This window comes from Caloenas nicobarica, chromosome 1 (assembly GCF_036013445.1).
Source record: "Caloenas nicobarica isolate bCalNic1 chromosome 1, bCalNic1.hap1, whole genome shotgun sequence".
In the NCBI taxonomy this organism is placed as follows: Eukaryota; Metazoa; Chordata; class Aves; order Columbiformes; family Columbidae; genus Caloenas; species Caloenas nicobarica.
The window spans coordinates 175307253-175329591 of record NC_088245.1 but is presented as its reverse complement, the minus strand read 5'-3'; the positions used below and the strand labels follow the sequence as shown (position 1 = coordinate 175329591).

Below are 22339 nucleotides of genomic sequence, written 5' to 3'. Positions count from 1 at the left end.
CAAAGGTTTCTTGTTCTAAGGTTAAAAGGCCTACTAGTCTGCTCATTCAGCACTTTCTCTTACTTTGTCGTCTAGAGAAACCTGGCTAAATCAATCTCAGCCTTGCTAAACACAGTATAGCAGACAGGCATGCTCACTTCTCTACCTACACATTGTAACTTTACTTCCCACTGCACCAGTGAAGCAATGCATGACCTTGTCAAACCTCAAGCAGTGAACGTGAAGATCAGAATCTCCAGCCAGGGCTCCCAAAACCTTAAAGTCCAGGCTTTGAAGAGGCTCCTTCACAATTTCATTAGAAACATCACATACTGCAGTTTCAACACATGGAAATGTTCCTTTGCCTTTTTTTAGCCCGTGCTGTACTCAATCCACTACGAATCTCAGCACATTTCCGTGGCCCTTCAGTGAGTATATGCCTCCTTTCTCATCTGCTGACTACTCTATCTGCCAAATTTCTGGAAGATTAAGTTCAGGGTTCATCGTCAAGAGTTCCCTCAGCCTCTTCCTTCTTCCATGTGTTTTACCTGTGGCTTAATACAAGACATTTAACCTCTCAGATTTGATTTTTGTCACTTGTAAAATGGGGAAAATAATCTTTAGTACCTGCCATGAAAGAAGTCAATATTTATCATTGATAACACCAATATACAATCCAAGATATCGCACATGGACGCTCATCTTGCTTCCCTCAAAATCAATGCAAAGCTCTCATTGACTCAAGGAGAGCAGCATGTAGCCTTTGCTTCTTTATGAACCTAGAAATTCTGTGATAACTGAGACATTGAAGTACTGGTAGTCATTGGCTTTTTAATAGGCTTTCAGTAACAGTCCTGCCTTATTGCCACTACTGTCTCCGAAAAGAATCAGAAGAATTAATTCAATTTTGTTTTTGTCAGAGAAGTAAACAATTTTTTTTAAAAAAAGCACTGTACGTTATTACATGCATAAAAGCTGATTCTGTTCACACAGCAGTCACTGAGAGTGTGAACTGGCTTTAATGCATTAAGGATAAGACTTTTATTAAATCTCATGTTATCCCACAAATTAAATAATTGGAAGGATTTCAATCTAGCATAATACCATTCTGCCCAAATCTGGTTTTTGTTTCTGTTTTTGTTTTCAGACAGCAACAGCAAGAACAAAACCAGCTTTTTCACCCCAGGAGTATCAAGTCTGGAAACACAACAGGGACAGACAGCAAGGCAATAATGTACAACAGAAGTGGGGAAAACACTGCTTAGTTGCACAGGTTCCTGTTTTGACCTCATTCTAAAAGTTCTGTAAGTGTTTTTCTGAGGGACTTTACGGTATTTTGTAAAAGTATCTCACTTCAGGAAGAGTTCAGTCAGAAAAAAAGAAAGGCATGTAGAAGCCAATAAATGGAGGTGTTTCTAGGAATTACACATTAGGATTGATTTAGAGGACTTATGGTGCAAGCAGAGTATCATCTTCTACAGAAGCAGTTAGACCTACTGTCTTTTTATCCAGGATATGAATGTAAAAAGTTTACTGGATGAAATCAAGCATGCTTATGTATATATGCTCTTAGACAAACTTAAGAGCCACATCATGTCGCAGAGCTTATAAAGCTCCTGAGCCTGCCACATTTGACTCTATCACATTCAGAAGGTAAGTGAGCACACTAAATACAAGAAAGGAATAAACACACTCTGCTCCCTTTGAGCTGAGAATCTTATCCCTCAGCTAGCTTCAAAGACGAAGTCCTGAGTATTTTTAGAGGGCTTCAAGCAGACACAGGGGCCAGCCCCAGTCAAACTCTCTGTTCCAGTACCAAAATGGAATAATGAATTCCAGGCCCGCTTCTCTCTGAGATGATAAAATTAACAGTATACTTCTCATGGCTATGCATGCTCAGTATCTGAAGACATGCCGTGCCATTCGAGCCACTTATCAATAAAAAGCATAACTAAGGCATGTCTTTTTTTCACAACCATATGTATTATTGCTTTTATTTTACAGTGACAACGTAAGGGCAGTCAAATTCATAGACTCCATGGACAGGTAAAAGAAGTTTTCAAATCTCTGATTAAATCAAACTTCTTTCAATATGAAAAGACCTGATAATTTTCCTGAAAATATCTTCAGCTTCAAAATAATTGATGTCCCTGCTGAATGGCAAGCTAGGAGAGCAATCTGCAAGCAGTTGTGTCTGAAGGAAGAAAGGCAGAAAGGAAGAAGAGAAGGAAGGAGGAACATATACAGTGTGTTTCTGCATCAACATACATGTGCACTTATGCACAAAAAATAACTTTTAAAATAAGGATTTAAATAGATATTAATATTTTAGAAGCAGCTATGAGTACATAGGAATATTCAGCAATATACGTTGCTATTACTGATGTCTTTTACTCATAAGATAGGAAAACTGAGAAATAGGGGATACGTCTGAAAAAGAAATATTATTGCACAAAAGAATACAATTAGACTAGAGAAAACATTTCATTGTCTGAAATTGAATAATACTTTCCCCTTTCAAAACTAAAAAATATATAGAAGATAGATAGCTATCTGATTGCTATTTACTATTTTTCACTCATTGAAGCCTCCTACCAAGTTAATGCACCCAGCTTGCATGCACATATGTGGCTAAAGAAAAAAAAGCAGTTTTTTAACAGTGACTATTGCGATTAGACCTGCCAATACATGCAGAATTATCAGACAGTACATATTAAGCATATTAGCTTTAATTCTTCAGTTATGACCACCTTTCCTCATAACAACTTTTCAAACACACATGGTGTCCTAGAGTCAGTCATGCTTGTTTTATCCTGTAACCAAGAGTCCCGTTTGGCCTGATCCCCAGTTGAGTTAGCATCTACAGACTTTGAGTTCTGGATATCCATGATTAATCCCAGGCATTCATCATGCCCTGGGATTTATAGTCACTGGGGTTTATTGTCCTCTGAGTTTATAATCCCAAAATATCAACCATTATGGAAGCAGGATACTGCTGAGATTCAGTGTAGTGGCCAGAAAACTATAGTTATAGATGTATCTCATTCCTCCAGATGCTGTGTGCCTTCTCACACTGTCATTGAACCATCTAAAACAAAAGATTCATCCAGCTTCAGAAACAAAACAGGGCAAATTCAGTACGTTTAGCAGCCCAGTCCTTGTCAGTTTTAAGGCAACTATTGCTGTCACAGGGGTTATCTTGGAATGGGCACAGTTCCCAAACTGCAGGACAGTGGTCATCTTGATTTTGGGACAGTCTAGCTGCGTGGATGTGAGCTGTGACATACTGCTTGTCCTCAGAGCTGAAACCTGAAAAGAGGTTGTAGGACAGAGGGTGTTGGTCTCTTTCCCCAAGTAACAAGTGATAGGACAAAAGGAAATGGCCTCAAGTGGTCCCAGCAGAGGATTAGATTGGATATTGGGAAAAACTTCTTCCTGGAAAGGGTTGTCAGGCATTTGAACAGGTTCCCCAGGGAAGTGGTAGAGTCGCTATCCCTGGAGATATTTAAAAGACATGCATATGCCATGCTTAGGGTCATGTTTTAGGGGTGGACTTTGCAGTGCTAGTTTAACAGTTGGACTTTATGATCTAAAAGGTCTTTTCCAATCTAAATGATTCTTTGATTCTATGATTCTATTTACTAGTCTTAGAACAGAAATCGAGCAATTTTTCGTGTTCTGTGCTCTTTAAAATTACAGATGCATGTAAACATTGGCACATGTACTCAAGTTATTGCTTGAAATCCTCACTATGTCAGTCAAGACAATGCTTGCCCTCATCCGAATCTATAAAATCCATGATTGTATATTTTTAATGAAATTTTACAAAACAGATCCATTCTCCAAAAAGTAGCATTTTTTCACAGTCAAAACAGAGAACCATATATTGCCAAAGGAACAATGAGGAAAGAAATGTCATTTACCTTATTTATTTTTGAGAGCCAGATGACTGACATTATTCTACCCCTAAGTGGAGAAAGAGGTTCAAGCGTAGCACTAAAACTTGTCAAGAATACTGGTGAAGGAATATTTGCTGAAATTTGCTAAAGCAGTAACCTCAAAATAGAAAATACACGGACATAGAAGATGGAAAGGAAGGGAAGGGAAGGGAAGGGAAGGGAAGGGAAGGGAAGGGAAGGGAAGGGAAGGGAAGGGAAGGGAAGGGAAGGGAAGGGAAGGAGGAATCAAGCAATTCAGTTTTATTTTATAAATATGCCAACATTGCCACAGTTCACAGGGAAAAGAAGAAAAAAAGGCCCAGAACCCATTAGCACGTATTTTAATCAGAAAATCAACGAAGAACTGTGTTCTCAGTAAAATTCATAAATGATTGTGTCTCTGCTTCCTGACACATACTTTTCCACATCATTGCTCTCAAAAGACCAATGTCCCTCAAAAAGCTTTCCTAAACATACCATCTCATAGCTTGAAACTCTGTTTTTAGTAACAATACCAAGTCGTTAAATAAGGCTGGTGTACACATTTGTTAGGGCTCCCAATTTTCATGTGTATTTTATGACAGCTGTAACATTTTTACTCTATAGCTCTACAATTCTTATGTGGGAATCATGTCCGTGAAGACACATGTCCACATGTACCTGTATTGATGTGAAAGTAATTAAAGAGACAATATTATTGCCAACCATATTTGCTCTCTGCATGCAATATCCATCATGCTCAGAGGTACAGTAACATGGTAAACTGCAGAGAGCTGTCACTCAGATACACATAATTGCACCTCTTTTATGCACAGCAATCACAAACAACTTCTTTAAGACAAATGTAAAACAAAATATTTGCATAAAGGATGAAAAATGTCTAAATTGATCAGGCTTATCTGTACTGTGAGTGCATACCACACTATGTCCTAGATGTTTGTTCTGAGCATTCCTGTAACCTCTTAAGCAGTCTTAGATATCTACTTTCTGCAGGAATAATGCAGAATAAACCTTACATTTATCCCTAAAACTTAACTTCAGTGTATTTCAGGGGGAGGAAGGGGGATTAATTTCCATTATTATTCCTTTCTTTTTCTTTACCTAACAACTTTCTAATATAAAATGCCCGAACAGTGCAATGAGCAGATCTCTAAGACTCCTGTATCCCCAGGGAGTTGTTCAGCCACAATGATACACAACCAAGCACCTTCGTGTTTGCTGTCCTAAATCCATGAATCTTGAATCCCTGGATGCACAAGTGGCCCAGTTTCAATAGAACAAGAACATATCAGAAGGGGTTTTTTTTAGATTAATTCTCTCCCTCTGTTTCTTGTTCAACATATTGATATACCATACACATTTTACTCTTCACTTTTTGGTCTTTGATTACTAGGTATGTGTCAGAGAGTAGCAACTGTTTGAGTGCTAAAGCACTGACTCACAAGATTGAAATTCAAGTCCTTGCTCTGAAACAGACTTCCACATGTTACGCTGAGCAAGCCACAGAAGCAGTGCATGCCTCAGTTCTTAACTGTAAAATGGAAACCAAAAAATCTTTCAAACTGTGCTACATAACATAGTACAGTACATGACACAGTACATCACAGAATGTGAAAGGCAATCATATCCTATGGCAACAGCAGCTATATTCACACTGTAAATATAAATTAAGGCTAGTTAATCCCAGAAAGGGGGATATATTTTTCACAGAGGTGTCACAGATTCCAATCAGCTTTAATACCAATTGACTATAAGTCACTTGTGATCCTTCTATTGGCATCAGTCTGCTTTAGGCTAAGCTCTTTCACAACCTTGTGATATTTGGACTTCCAGTACTGAAGGTATTTCAATTAATTTTAAAAGATCACTGAGATTTTTTCAACAATAAATAATTCTATCCACTTCTGTAAAACCCTTTGTTTCCATCCCTTTATTTTTTGGCATAAAATAGCTGCCAGTCTCCCTTCTCAGTACTGAATGATATATAGAATGGAAAGAAAAATGTATAGGAAAAAAGAAAATGATGATGCCAGTGAGACTTGCAAAAAATGCAGCATTGATAAAAACTCTCGGGATAAAAAGCCAGTGTGAAAGATGTGAAAAAAAGAAGGAAAAAAAGACTGTTGCTACCTGGAGTGGAAGTTGGTTAGTACTTGAGTAGCTGCTAATCAAATATTCACTGTTAAGCAAAAGAAGAAACCCACTGTAAAGAGAAAACTGAAGACACATGGGAGAGAAAAAGCGAGTGTGCTTGAAAGAGGAAAAAGAGCCAAAGGAGGAGAACACTGCACATGCTAAATTCTCAGGGATTTGCCACATGACATATGGATTCATGGTGAGTGAAACATTCCTTTAATGCTCAACTCTACCAGTTTTCACTGACTTCAACAAAACTTCACATCATACCATGTCTCAGCCTGTCATCAGATTCTCAGTTGCATCTCCCATTATTTTTTGCCCTCTCTCAACTCAGCAAAGAAATCTGAAGTTTTCTAGCTGCCTTACTGCTTTGTCCATAGATACCTCCTTACCATCGTGACAGTTAAAATTCACTGAGAAGCTTCAAGTTTGTCAGTGTATTACAGAGTAGTTTTGAGCCCCACTAAGGCCTCTAATCTTTTCCAAACCAGCCCTGTTTCTCATGGGCAGAATAATACCTTGAGCTTCCCAAGGCAAATTGTTCAGTGTAGCTGAATTAGTTTTTAGGGCACAGACAGCATTATCATGTCAGAAAGCAACGTATGTTATAGAAAAATGCCACCATTCACTGTGTCACTAGGTCACAAATGCTCCTTTTTCTGAAAAGCCCAATGATTTTAGGCATGTTACTCAAGTCCTTCCCACACTTGTCCCTCTCCACATTCTTCACCAACCAGTCCTGAGAGGTCCCAGCACTGCCTCACAGCAGAAACACACTCCTGCTCTTTGTTCACCTGCTATAAAAGCAGCTGAAAATGGACAAGGCAGACCCTGGAGGTATCCAAGGCTGGTGGGACACTCAGCAGCGTGGTGTCAGCCCAGCAGGACTCCTGAGTCCAAGCTCATCTCACCACTATTCTGCTGCAGAGGACATGCTGGCACGTTGTCAGATTGGTCCATGATGCCTCCTACCTAGTGGGAGCTCTCTTTCTTGAATGCAAGATATACACAAGAATGTGTTTCACAATGAATACATTTTTATGTGTAGTTATTTACCAAATATTTTCATTTCTAGAGAAATAAAATATACATTCAGCTGGCCCCAAAAGGCATTCTGTCCTCATATTGCTCTAAAACTTAATGACCAAGGCCAAGACTAAAGGTGTAGACATTTGTATAGTTTGGCAGCAAAAATACATTAAAATCACAGAATAATGTTTATATTTCAATTTTATATGTGAGTTTATATTTTACTTTATATGTGCATAATGATATAATTGCTTTTACTGAAGATAAAAATCACTGCCGGCAACTTTGTTCTTTATCTGTATATTTTTAAAAGCCTCTTGAACACCACCATGAAAATATTGTCTTCTCATGTGGCCTAATTCCTCTTACAGCTCTGAATATTGCCATCTAAGGATCTAGAAGGTTGAGAGACATGTTTTTCTGCAGATGGCATGAGAGAAAAATTAAGACGTGACGTAGAGAAAGATGTTAAGTAGCAACAGACTAATGGAGAACATTTTGTCCTACTTTTGAGGAGCACATCAGGAACAGCTTGTTTTTATAGTGGATGCGAGGTATAATCACTAGCACTATATGATTGCTGTAAGCATTTCTCTGCACTAATCACTATCATATTGTTGTGAGTTTTGCTGAGCATTTTGTAAAAGATACATTGCATTCCTTTTTTTCAGCACTTACCTTGAAAATGAGTCAAACATATCAAAAGCTCTAGACAATAAATAATGATTAAGTTGTACCTTTTAACATTCCTGATAAGTTCAGAGATTTATTGCTTTTCATTTTGACTAGATACCAAGAATCAAAACACTGACTAAGTCTGCCAAGAATCAAAACACTGACGAAATCTTTGTATTGATTTCTTCTAGGTAAATCACAATATCTAAATAGTGGAAGTAAGAGATATTTTTGATGCAAAAGCATCAAAGCCTTAAGCACCTATTTCTAAATCTGCAGTATTCATCCATTTTTGCCATAGTAAATGCCAAGTATTTTGAAGAACGATTCTGTAAAATTATATTCAGAAATTTATATTCAGATATTGATCCAGTATCCACACAGAGTCACTGCAAATACAAACCATGAGGAATCTATTTAAATTATTTTCTTCCAAGCACACTGGTTTTCTTCAGTCTTGCCATCTCAGTTTCAAAAAATAAACAAAAAAATCTACAAAACCAAGTTAATACGGCCCATCTAATGCTGCTCCTCCTGGAAAGAGAAGGAAATAGAGAGAAAAATAAACCAACGAACCTGCAAGTAACACTTGCTAGTTGCATTACTGGATATTCTACCAAGCAATGTTCACTTAGTATTTAAAGAGCTAAAAAAAAATCCAAGCTATGCAAGACCAGTTTGCACACATCAAACAGGGATACACTGTGTACATATGACTGATGGGTTGAGGGATCATGTGATCTGCTCAGCTTCTGGACCTGGTAAATGTGAAGTGACTCTTCCAAAATTTGAGCAGAAGCAAATATTTATGAAACAAACATTTATTAATGTAATCACTGTTTGCCACCTGACAAAGCTGGCTATTAGGGGTGAGCCCTGACTCTCCTGAAATCAGTGAGAGGGCAGCCATTTGCTTCAACAGATCAGTATCTTACTGTGGATTTATCCTTCTATAAAATGAATTTTATTTCCACCCAGTTGACTTTCAAAATGGGGAAAGAAACCTGATTATTCTTTTAGTAAAGCATTCAAGGTCCCTTGTGTTCTGCTTATAGTCCTTTTTTGCAATTTATGGATTTGCACATGCAAAGAGAGGTGAAGAAAGGCTTTCCTCTAGGATACAAGCAGTTTATTCTCTTTCAACTTCCAGTGCTGTTCAGAATTTGGCACAGGATCCCCTACAAGCTCAACATTTGAGACAAAGCTCACCACAGCCACTTGGGATCTTCTCAATACTGTTTCTATACAATCTAAATTTGTCGTGATGCCTTTTTCATCGATACCAGATTTTCCCTAAACAAAAAGAATTCAGTAAAATATTTCTGGTTTGTTTCTTCCTTTCCACTCTCCTTAACTGGGGAAATACCCTTCATTGTTTCATAAAAGTCTAAAAAAGAAACATCTTGCAACACTCCAACAAAAATTTGAAAGCATAAATCCAGATAATGAAATATATCTATATTTGTATACATTTCTATCCATAGTCTATGTAGATATTCAGTTCTCTCTATATAGATATACAGGCATTTATATATCTATATTTGTTTTCAAGCATGTAAGGAACAGGATTTCATTTCATTATTCAAATGACATGTACTAGCTGCAACACCCATCAAGTTCCTCTGGCCTTTAGCCAACTACAGGCGAAAGTTTATTCATATCAGCAACTGCAGCAGCCTAAGTAAAGGGCACCCGTGGGGTTTGGCCGGTGTAAGTGGGGCTGTCGGTGACCAAGGCACAGCAGGGTCAGCTCCCACGGCAGAAGATGCTTCTGGGCCCTTTCCTAGGCGCTCCCGCAGTGCTGAGGGGTGGCAGGGCGGTGTAACGAAGGAGTTGCTTTCCCAGCAGTGTTATGGTAAAGGCAAAGCTGCTTGTAGTCCCTTACAAAACGTTTTTCATCACTTTGAAAACACTATATGTGGGAAGATTGTTCCTCTGACACATGAAGTAAGATCTCCCTCTCCAAACTGGGAGTGTTAAGGATAAACGCTGAGTATGCGTGCCTGCATGTGTGTGTGTGTGTATAACATTCAGCCTTTTAAATTTTAATCAAGCTCATACATAAGTTCCTCTGCTGATTAAGTGTCGGAAATACAAAGCATGCACACACACCTCCCAGCAAATGAAACGTGTCAGCAAGTGCTGTAATCAATAACAATATAATATTCTTTCCTAAATAATGGTACAGCAGCAGAAGTGTGTAAGACAGTGATGAATTATTCAGCAGGTCTGCTTTGCTGCTACATTGCTCCTTCCACGCTCTAAGCTTTCCTACAGTTGAAACACCTGGCACAGCACTCTCTGACTTCATCTTTTTCTGAATACCTAAATCTCTTTCTTTGCTAGTACAAAAATTGAGTTACCTAAGTGCCTAAGGCTTTAAACAGTCTTCAATGGCAAAATTGTGTGATATCTTGAAGTTTTTAAGTGCCTTATTTCTACTTGATAGCTTCACAGGGAGATTTGCTATGTATGTTAGCAGGCAGCTGCATATTAAATATTTTTTAAAAAGTAAATGCTTCAGACTATAGAAAATTTAATTCACTAGAGGGTGTATGACATTCTGGACAAAGTATTCATTAAAAGACACAAGGCAGATGCATTCAACTATTCAAAGTGAAAGCCCAGGTTATGAAATGCTTATTTATATTGAACAGTATGCTATTCCTGTGGAGCTGGAGTTGGTGTAAGATGCTGTTTGGCATTAGCTAGAATACAGTACATACTAATTTAGTTTTCTAAAATAAAATGATGCAAGATATTTTCAGTCACCTAGTGTTCAAAAAATGCTTGTATGTTTTAAGTATATGTCTTGCAGCATGTAATTGAATACAGATTATTATATGACCTTCAAACACTGGACAAGTGTTATAAAAGTTAACTTATACATGCAAAACTATGCTTCACAGAAAGAAGGTAATTTCTGCAAGAAGAACAGGGAAAAAAGTTGAAACTTGTTTTTTTTACAATCTCAGAGAAAAGATAATGCATTTTTGCTTCTGTTGTGTTTATTTAAGCTATTCTGGAAATAATTTAAATCTTTTTCTGGGTAGCGACACGTTTCTATCTAGAGATGTCCATCTAATCTGTCATTCTGCTAGAGATGGTGAGATAACTCTTAACGTATCTCATGTGCTGTGCACAGCTCACTTTTAAATGCCACGAGCGATACAAATCCGTCATCTCTCCTTGGGAAGCTGCCTGATTCTGTAATACAGTTCACCGCTAAGTAGTTTCTCTGATACTCAAGCTATATTTCTCCTGCTTGATTCATGTTCTACTTCCCATTACTTCGCGTTAACTCCCTCTGCCCCTGCTAGCAAATGGAGGAGGTCTGATTCCTACCTGTACTAACTGCTAACTGTTCTGAATGGAGCAGCAAGAAATAAATAACCTCCCACCTCAGAAGGTCACCTCTGTGATCTCCACACCATCATGCCATTCCTTCAACTGCTGCTGTCCACTGTCAGAAGCAGGACCTTTGCTGTGACCCCAGAAAGCTATTTTCCTCTTCTAGGAGACACTGCTGGATCTCTGCTGAAATACTTCAGCCCTTGTGGAAGAATAGGATGTTTTGAAACAGGCGGCGCGTTAACTCTCGAGCTCTTGCATAAGAGAGGTTTCTAACGACAGTTTCACAGGCGGCCAAAATCATTCGGTGCCACGTGCCTCAGGGAGGCCGATCTACGAGCTCGCGGTGGAGCCGGCAAACAGCGCTGCTGCCGAGGAGCAGCGAGAACGTGCGTGGAGTATGGTCGCAAACTTTCGACCTAGATTTCAGTCAGCAGGAGACTGCATCGGAAAATAAAAATTGGACATACTTCAGTGCCCTTGACGAAAAGGGCTGCAGGCCTGAGCGAATAAAGAAAATAAGGCACGGCCTTGCCTTTGCGCTGCATTACGCGCAGAGAAGGATGGAAGCTGACTGTGTGTTTGTCTGTCTGCAGAGCTCTCTGTGACAATGTGCTCAGAAAAAACATCTCCGTCAAACAAACTGCTGGTTAGCAGAGAAAGTAGCTATCTGACTCACGACCACTGAAAGAGAAAATCTTTGTTAAACAAACCATTAAATTTGAATAGTAAAGTTTAGAAAAGTTGGCTGGGAAATCTATGGAAAAATACCTATGCAAAAATACTTACGCACAAACTATACTCTCCTACCAGAATACTTTCTTGTCTCCCTGTGATTCCAGAAGTTAAGAGACATGACCTGCCTAGTCATCATAATCATTAGAATAGGTTGACATAGAAGTAATTTTCTTAGAGTGGTTTTATTAACTTTGGCAAATGGAAATTAAATTAACTGCAAGTTTTCGCAAATGCAGTTACTCTAGCAACTCCAGAACACGGAGAAACAAAATGCATTAAATATAAATAACAACATGAAGGTCATAATTGTCCCTCCCTGTATCAAAGTGAATGAGCAAATAACATCAGTTCATTTTCCATAAATCTTACATGTCCTCAAGACAAAATAAAACCCTTGTTTCTGTTATATAAAGGAGCATAATTTAATAAGGGAAACAATGACAAGACCACATATGAAAATATATTGTAAAATGTTATCTGCAGTTCTTCAGTGAAATGATAAATCAGGTTATATGATCTCAGGCGACAATTCAGATCTATAACCACTATCATCTGTGTTTATCCAAATCCTTCTAATCTTAAATCATCACAATTATTACTTCACTCCTTCAAATTCCAGTGGAATCTGTATATTAAATAGGCCTCATAAAACAAAGTTACAATCCTCCAACTGAAAATGGTACAACAATGAAATAATCTAATCTTATTTTAAAGGGCTTTTGACAATGGCTGCAATAGCTCATTGTAACTACCCTATTTGCACTATGGCATCTTCACAGAAAAGACAATTTCTCTAATTTCTTATATTATTGAATTTATTAGCAGCACTGAATTGAAAGCTTCCCTATCTCAAATTTACCAGTGATAGTTTTCTCCTGTGAAACTTTTACAGGAATATTCATTAGTAGATATGTAACTAAAGCAACAGAGGCTAACGTCCAAAATATTTCCTGAATACTAATGGATGGCTAGTACTGCTGATGAACAGAAGCCAAACTTCAAATTACCTACTTCAGATGGACACCTGGAATCAAATCTAGTTCTCATTCCCACCCTTGACACAGGCAGGTCCTGTTCATACCAGCAAGAATTTGCTTGAAAAACAAGAAGCATTTGCAGGAAAAAATGTCCTTGTGTACATGGATAAATGAGAGAACAGACAATGTGTCCTACCACATGAATGAGATCTTGTAATAGATGTTCAGACAGAGAGCATATTGAGATGGGAATGTGTTGGGCAGAAAGCTTTGTTGGGAACAGAGAAGCCAACCAGGATTTGAAATCATGTTTTTAAAACCAACATACAAAACCAGATGCTTTAAATAGCAAAAAAAAAATCCATGACTAAAAGATGATGTCTGCTCCCTCCCAGATTAACTCTAAGGGTTTCTATTATAGTATAGAGGCCCTATACTTCATGGTCCTCTTTCCAGTTAGGCAAGACTTTCTTTGCACAGATATCACACCAAGTAGAAATATTCCTGTTAAATTAACCAATCTCATAAAATTATAGTTTTGCTACTGGGTTTTAGGAATTATGTGACACATAATCTCGACTTCAGCAGAGTTCAAGGCTTTTCACTATGCACACTAGTGAGACACCTGTCCTAACGAAATCAAGTAATATGTGAGTGTTGGCAGGGTGTGTTTGTTTTTTTAAAATTATCTTATTTGTTAAGTAACTGAATAGGCTTAAGGAGGCATGTGTTCATTTTCTACCTTAGCTACAAATTTCTGATGTCATCATGGCTAAATCTCTTGATCCAGCATGTTTGCCAGCTAGGAGGAAAGGACAACTTCCTTTTCCCCAGAAGACAGCAACAATAGCTAAATTCAAACCATCACACTGAGGTCGTACAGTCATAAGGGCAACAACGGCTTCTAACCACACTTCTGATGCCACCAAGACGGCACATCCATACCTCACCACCATGTAGTAGCTCAGCCTCTGGAGAGTCCTTTCTTGCGATACAGATGTAGGTGATACAGTCTCTTTCTTACACAGCAGTAAGTGAACCCAGAAGTCCAGTGATGCATAGGAAACTACTTTGTTGTGAGGTTAATTTTAAACACAAGAAAACAATTAAATATGGAAATTTTAATTTCCCTAAGCAAATCTGATTGTCTTGAGGCAGGAAATATAATCTGAAAATCTGAAAAACAGGGGTTTATTTTTGTGTATACTTTGAAATATGTTTTTTCCACATGCATTAAATTCTTCTTTAGCTACGAGTACTCACTCATAGACGCTCTCAGACTGCTTAGAGCATATTTTAAAAAAAGACGATTGTAGACATTAAGTCTGTGTACACAGGTTCTAAACTAGCAGCACTCATTAAAAAATAATCACCTAAGTTAGTTTTAAAAATATTTTTCTTTTTCACTATCATTTTTTCATGGTAAATACATTATTTTAATTGTGTATTTCATCTGATATGGTATGCAAATATATTTAATGCAATTTGTTTTGCAGCTATTCACATTACCTACATTTCCAAAGAGAAAAACTGTTCCTGAAATTTATACCATTAAATGGAGAAGAAACAAAGTCTATGAACATCTTAGGACACAATTTAGCCCACTTAGAAACATTTCAAAAGCATTTTGTGGTTCACCTCATAAAGCTTCTACCTCTGGCCCGCAAGACTTCTGCTTCAGAAGTCTCCAAGTAAGATGCATGATCCATGCACAGAAAGAGACATGAGTCTTCATATAAAGGGTTGTATTTTACAGCACCTGCACCACAAGATTTTAACATAGTGTTGAGCCTTTTGGCAGTACTGCCATAAAAATCTATATTCACCATCCAACTGTGAGTAAGATGCATCTTGTGTAATGTTACAACAAGCTGTTTATGTTATAAATAAGGGTAGTCACTAAACCTCCCTGTATAGCAAAACAAAAACCCAGGAATCCCTGAAAAATTATTCACTTCATTTACTTTGCCTGCCTGGTTTAGAATTGGTGATGCTTTGGAGGTGCCTCTGTCCATTGACTGCATATAGAGTCAGTGACAACTATGTTAGTCCTGTAGGCAACTCCATGAATTAGGATAGTTCTGGGCCATCATCTGTACATTGTGTCTCCCAAAACCAACAGGAAAAATTATCATGTAGCTTCTCCCCATCTCACATTTTCATTATGGAAACACTGTCCACTCTTGCCTCAACAACTGCACTCCTGACACACTAACAGTCATACAAAATACATATGCAAAAGATAATTGTCCTGGTCTGATGCTTTCATCATATTCCTTGCTTTATGCTCCTTTTAAAGGTGTCTCATCGGTATCATTTTTTTGCCATGGAAACTATATTTTTTTTTTAATGTTCAAGAACTTTCACAGGTGAGCATCCACTTTTCCATCAATTTTTCTTCCATCCTGGGAGGTTGACCTCTGTCTCTGATGAGCCCATGAGCCCAACCTCTGTATTCTATTCACTTTCAAACAAATACATCTCTGTATGTATATCAAGCTTGGTGAAATGCCTCCTGGCTACGAACTTCAAAAGCTAATCCACTCTTCTTTTTTAAATTTTCACTGAAAATTGCCTTTTACCAGAAAACAACTCCTCATTTTTCCGTATTCCACTGTCTCTTTGATTTTATCCGGATTTTAATTCTGTGTTATATATAAGTGTTGAGAGAAGGACACATCTTTTTGATCTCTGTACAGAACCCACTCAATGTATTCTTTTTTCTAGGTGTTAATAGTGAAAAAAACAGACAATAGAAACACCAACTTGAAAAAATAGCATTCTTTCCCAAGAGTCTCTTGTCTTCCTTTGCAAATGGAAAGCATACTGCTCTTTTTTAAAATTTGCTTAGCTTCCCTTTTTGCCACCATTTAACACTGGAGAGCTCTATAGATTGTTTTTGATAGGTACATAAATTTACTACATTATAGATTGAAAAAAAAAAAAAAAAGGTGTCCAGCTTTGTCAAATATAATTGAATAAAAGCATCCTAATTTTGGTACTTGCAGTCATGTCTCAGCAGAATGTCCTACTTGTTCCCTGTTAGAACAATAAATATAGAACAAGGAGTTTAATAGTATTCTTTTTTAGACCAAACTGATGTGATGAAGTAATTGCTTTTGGTGCTTACAATATCTGCAGCTAGATGAATTTACACGAAAAGCACTTTAGACTTAGAGCAAAATTATGAATATGTATCAGGCTCCCACATTACATTTATTGTCTCCAGTACACAAAAATCAACTTTGGCATAACACGAAGAGAGAATAACTAACAAACTATCTCCTGAAGAAGAAACTATTATTTAAAGTGACAGTCTCACCTCTCTTTTCCTTTACATAAATGACAAGGGTCTAAACCAAATATCTATCCTTTTTCACTTCTTTCTTTACTCTGTACACAAGGAGACAGCCATTAGGCTTAGCACTGCTGACACCAACATTTTTATATGATACTTCTGATGACAGCTATTAATGCACCATCAATACGAGACTTACAATACTAAACATGCATTAAGGAGTTACTACTTTCTAGCCGTCTGGAATTTCTCTAAAACAATCAAGGGAACTGGCAGAAGTCCTAGTTTGCCATCATGTACAAACCAAAACAATTTGCATGCATCTAAAGCAACAAGGAATAAGACTTTATTGACGCTAATCAGGGGGAAATACTTTTTAAAAGCAGATTAATCTTCAGATTCATAAATGGATTAAGATCATACATTCAGAAAGAAGATGACTGAAATGTAAATAAGTGGATAAATGTACAGCAACAGATAGTAAGCCTTCAAATAAAAAAATATAACTGAAAAGACTGCAAACTGATAAACTAAATATAATGGACTCTCACTACGGATATCACTTACTGTCTGACAGTATTGGATAAGTCTTTCACACCTTAGTTACAAGCCATGACAGAAATTTTATTCTGTCCCATATTTTTCTTAACATGGAATATATGATTCAGGAATCATTTCAGTACATAATGCTTCTACTTAACTTCCAGATGATATCGCTTTATGGCACTGCTCTAGTATAGTAACATAGATTCGGAAGGCTGATATGAAATGCTTATAATCAAAGGGAAGGAAACAAAGAACAGAAAGAAACAGAAAGATGAAAAGAGTTGCATATACATTTTGAAAAAACACACAATAGCAACTCATGCAAAACTAAGGGATATACAGAGAATCACAGAACAGACATCCTAAGCCGTATCAATGCTATGTTTTTATGCAGTGTACTCAGAAAGACTACTATATTCAAACCGCATGCCAAAAATTACCAAGCATAATGAGGCAACTCTTGTCAAAGTCTATTCCTAAAAATACAAGCTTGTCATATTCTAAAATATATTAATTTCTGAGTGTTTTTTCTTCTTTATTTTGCTTCGAATTTTTCAAAATTTAGGAAAGGCTTGTTCCCACATGTAAGACTGTGTTCATATTTAGAAGCAGAGCCTAATTAGGAAAATTAAAAGATGTGCATTTCAATACCTCTCGTAAAATCCTGCCTGAGTTTTATTTTCATCTGAAAAGGAAAGAGCTTAGATTGTTGCTGGGAAATTAATCCTTGCTTCCACTCCTTGTTTTGGCCCCTCAAACAGAAACTTAACTTCTGAAAGGTCAATTTTTACTATAATTGCTATAAAGAGGCTGCCCTGTAAAAGGGACTTGTTTCCTAGTCAGACAATGGCTTTATCAGAGAGCTTACTGTCCAGTCGTTGAAATGTTCACGTCAATGTCAAGTTGAAATACCATCACACTCACGCCAAGTTAACAAGAAAAAGTGTTCAGGCACTTACTGGAGCTAAGAGTCTTATTTTTCTCTCTTTTACAAGCTGTTTCTGAGCCAGCTTCACATTTGATACAAGCCAAAATAGTTGGGAAACAAAACGTGTGATGGCTTTGCTGCCGTATAAGGAAAAGCACTGCAAGCAACCCTCTCTAATTCCCCCTGGACAGCAGAAAAATCTGTGGAGAAGGATCTTTTAGATCTTTCATAACCACCGTTAGTCACATAACAACATGTATTCTCTTTCCTTTAACAGACAGTGAGGATGACAGATCTCGTCAGACTTTAAGAGAGTTAGCTTTGTTGTCATCATGTTCCCTCCTTTCAAGGCTGAACAGGGGACAGAGAGAACCTGGGTGTTTTGCAGGACAGTTTTTCTCTCTTAGATAGAGACCTCACAGTGGTGGTCCAGAGCATTAGGTGTGATCTCTTATCCATCGAGATACAACAGCATGATGCCACCAGGTCTGTTTTGCAAACACAGGTATTGTCTTCATGGCAGGGTAGCGTTTTCGGAGGCTTGGGTTTTGGAGAGAGGACTGGAAGATGAGTATGCTTTGGAGAGTTCTAGAATGGGAAAAATCCTAATTCACTAGGCATGAGATCACTGCAAGGCCATTGCTCCCAGGTGCTAGTATTTGCGGACACTGCAGTAATTTTGATGGCAGAGGCGCCAACCTGTGCCATCTTATGAAATCAGCCTACAGAATGATAAATTATCTTCCTCTCTACTGAACTGGATCCAGGATGGAGCAGACTATTCAGGAAAATATCACTTTGAAAAAAAAAATCTATCCAAGGACCATTTTTAGAACGATGTCAACTAAGAGATACTACATTATCTGGAGAATGTCTGAGAGAGACAAGCAAGAGTCAAATTGCTACTGCTTTTCATCCAAGAGATCTGGCCACCAAACTCTCATGCTAACGAGTTATGTGGATGGTGGACCAGACACAGATATGACAGTATGAATGACACTATAAGCTATTTCTTCTATCTATTGTACAGATAGCGAGATAACTGGTTGGAGGTTTTTTTTAATCAACTGACATCAGAAAGTTTTAGAGTTCCAGTGAGACTCCTTTGAAAAATATGGTATATTTTTCCTGTCATCACAAACCAAAAAAATGTCTTTTAAACAATTTTTAAAGAAAGAAAGAGGATGAAAGTTCTCTTTTTCATAAGTAATCAAGAATGTATTACACCAGTGGTCGACTAGGCCTACAAACGGAGAAAACATTCTGTTACTAGGAATTTCTGGTATTTATTATACAGAGAAGAAAGGGAATCTTTTTCAGTCATGTTCACCTCAAAGTTTGCAAACATCTGTTTACAAGGACTACGATGCCCAGGAGCAAGGCAGCCAGAATGGAGAGGCTAACAGCTAGTATTTTGGATAAGGTGCTTAGCCCTATCGTCCTTCTCACTGAGCAATCCCTGGAGAGATCTGGAAAAAAGACTTGTGTAAGTCACTTGCCCTGGACAAAGCATGGGACATTGAAACCTTGTATTTCTAAGATATTTGCCATTAAAATATAAGGAATTTAATCCACACTTAAAGGAAAGGAACCCTGCAGTGCTTGTATGGATGTGGACTGAGCTGTAAAAATATTTTTCACATTATATATTTAAAAAGTAGAAATGGCTTTCTTAAGTAAAGATTTACTTTTCAACTAAAAGTTCAACTCAAGAGAAACTACTCTGCTATGGTACAACAGATAAAATGGAAAAGTTACTTTTCTTTAGAAAAACACTTTTCTCTGAAAAAAAAAAAAAAAAGGAGAAATCTTTGTGGAATAAAAAAGGGAAGAACAAACAACTTGCATGCAATTTGCACAATAAAGACTTGCTCTACTCAACTGAATAAACAAAACAATCAGTTTTAAAAAATAAAACTTTCTTACCAATTAGACAGCCAATTTTCACCCCCAGAGAATTAATTTGTCCCAAACTGTATTGCATGCCTGTCGTCAGCCAATACCACTTTTCAGTAAAGTGAGAGAAGTTTCCATGTGTTTAAAACATACATACAATGGTTTTCTTCCGAAAATGTGTCAAGTATTTCTAAGCTTATATTTTATATAACGTGAGAATTTTTCCATTTCACATAGCTAATTTCCATTCATTCTTATAGTGCAGTTACAATGTTGAGTTTTATCAGAAATTTATGTATACATACAAATATACATTAAATGTACACATGGACACAAAAAAAATTTCTTTGTGCATTAGTATGTATTCTGAGCATGAGAAGAAGTAACAGATGCTTCAGTGTAAAATGACAGAACTGGAAGCACACATGGCATGTTGAACTGTGGCTGAAACATACCCAGTTCAGACTTCCAGATCACTCCTTCATGTAAGTCTCTGTGTATGGATGACAGTGTAGAGCTGGTGGTCTGCTGGCAGAACTCATACGATTTAAGAGAGGAGAAACTGTTCCATGGAATCTGAGTCTCTAAGGGGCCATGATTCACTTAGATTGCTGTGTACATGGTACTCTGTATTGGAAGTAATGAGGAAAGAAGAGAGATGCTGTGGTCGTGACACTCCATGTACCAAATGTGACCTATATGTCCTTTAGTTTAAAGTTCAAATTTCAGGTGAACTGTGAATGTCAGATTACTATGTGAATTTATGATCATCACTTCTTTTGCTCCAGGGATTCTACTTCCCCCGAGGACCTCATAAAAATATTTGCCCTGTCTCAACCTTTCATTTTGTTCAGCAAAGATCCATTGAAAAGGTATCTGTATCACAGCTGCAGTCCAATGTCAGCCAAAAAAAAAACCGCACAAAAAGTTCTGCTGAGCTGCAACTCACTGCACTGAGCTGAACAAAAGCTTCCTTCCTGAAGAACTGCAAAGGCTCTACTTCTGACAAAAGCTTGCTTTCTTTCCTAGCTCTTTAGGATTCAGCATCATGACTTCAGGGATAGCTGTAGACATGCAGAGGTTATGTGGAGATTTCTGAGATCTGAGATTCAGTTCCTGTTATATTCTATAAATGACTGTGCTACCTTTCTATGGTACTTTTATTTTCAGGTGGAGAAGTCAGCCTGCTGAGACAAACCTTTTCAGAGACAGTTGTCTTCAGAACTGGCATGTTGCTCTGGAGTTGTGTTCATCAAGTGTATTATCACTTTCCTTAGAGATTAATAAATTAATTTCAGATATTAGACAGATGCAATTTTAAATATGGGTTTAACAATTACTGTCATTTGATCTGACCTCTGCAAACACTGTGGGTTTGTTCCTGACAAATGCTGGTGGTGCTGAATTTCTAGCCAAAATCTAAGCAAGGTTTAAATGTCTTTCAAACTCCTTCCTTAATGTCTTCATAGTAAACATAGTGGGAAGTATCTTCTATGATTTTCAAGACCAATAAATGCTACTCTTAGGAAGGATGCTTAAACGCTGGGGATATCCCTCACTGTAATGTGATTCATGTAAAAGAATAAACCGAGCACATCTACTTGTTCTTTTTTGAGCACCTTAAGTAATGGAAAGTAAAATAAATTGAAAAACTTGTTCATTTTAAACTTGTGTCAACAGGCTAAACTATACTAGCTACAATTTTAATCACAGAATACACTCACATTTGTCTGACTTTATGAAGTACATGAAGTATATGGCCTACGTGAAAGAAAAAGGTCATAAAAATGCATTGTAAGAAACTGAATGTTGTCCTGATGTAGAAAGCTGGTTTGGGTTTTCATATAATTATTTGGAGGAAACAATACTGAATGTTCATACTAGAAAAGAAATACGCAAGGCAGAAACAGAGTTCTGGTGTAAAGATTAATGCAGTGCAAATAAAAGATTATTGTTTAAGTTAAGCAAATCTATCTTAGCCTCATCTCATAAATAGCCTCACATTTAGCCTAACATCCAATTTCCATTCCCATAGTAACAATTTCAAAGTTAAAAAAAGCAATTCAAAATTTACAGTATAAAAGACAGAGGAAACTCATTATTGCGGAACCAGACTTAAAGCAGCTCACATTTAGCACGTATTGTATTTTTCCCAACTGAGTTTATAGCATTAGGTGAATTTATTTTCTTAAGTGCACATGATCTGTTGAAGTGTCCTGCAAGTACTTACACCACATAAAAAGATGCCAAGGAAAGCATTTCTGTATGTAGCTGAAGACTCTCATATTTGACTTCTTTTTTGTATCCAAACAACTACCAGGAGAAAGCATTATCCATTCCTTATCTTGTGAGAAGGCCAGCAAAGTGCGATTACAGCCGGTGGATCGCTAGTAACAACCCTGACACTGAACCTCTGGGGAAATGATGTGTATGTAGATGTAGCTCAAGTGGTGAGACCAAGGGTAGGGCAGCTGCCCATAAATCACACATTCCCTGGGTGGCAAAAGGTGCATCCAATCTCTGTAGCTCTAACTGCTGAAGCAGTGCAAAGGAAGTTTTGCTTTCCAGTGAAGTAAGGACAGCTTCTGTTAGTTCCCCAAGATAGCCTAGCTTTCAAAAAATAGCAAGATATTTTCTGAGATGTTTCAAATATTTAAGTTCTTAACAGGCTTTGTGCTAGGAACACTAATACAATACCAGATGCATGAAACAACTTGTCATGCTCACATAAAAGGTTGGACATTCTATTTACCATTCCATTATTGAGTTTTCTGCTTGAAAATTACATGACTTGTATAAGTACAGTCATGCTGTTTTGAAGAGGAAATGTTTAAAATATTCTGGG

General features: G+C 37.5%; 1 protein-coding gene across 7 annotated transcripts in view; it reads right to left on the bottom strand.

The window, feature by feature from the left end:
- The window catches only part of PCDH9 (protocadherin 9), a 680268-nt gene that overhangs the window by 610614 nt on the left and 47315 nt on the right, over positions 1-22339 (bottom strand). Inside the window, exon 2 of one of the 7 annotated variants that reach the window (XM_065642195.1) lies at positions 4823-4839. The exons of the other annotated variants lie outside the window; for them this stretch is intronic. Within the exon in view, the coding sequence (XP_065498267.1) occupies positions 4823-4839 (17 nt within the window). The remainder of the gene's footprint in view (positions 1-4822; positions 4840-22339) is intronic. 7 annotated transcript variants of the gene reach the window in all.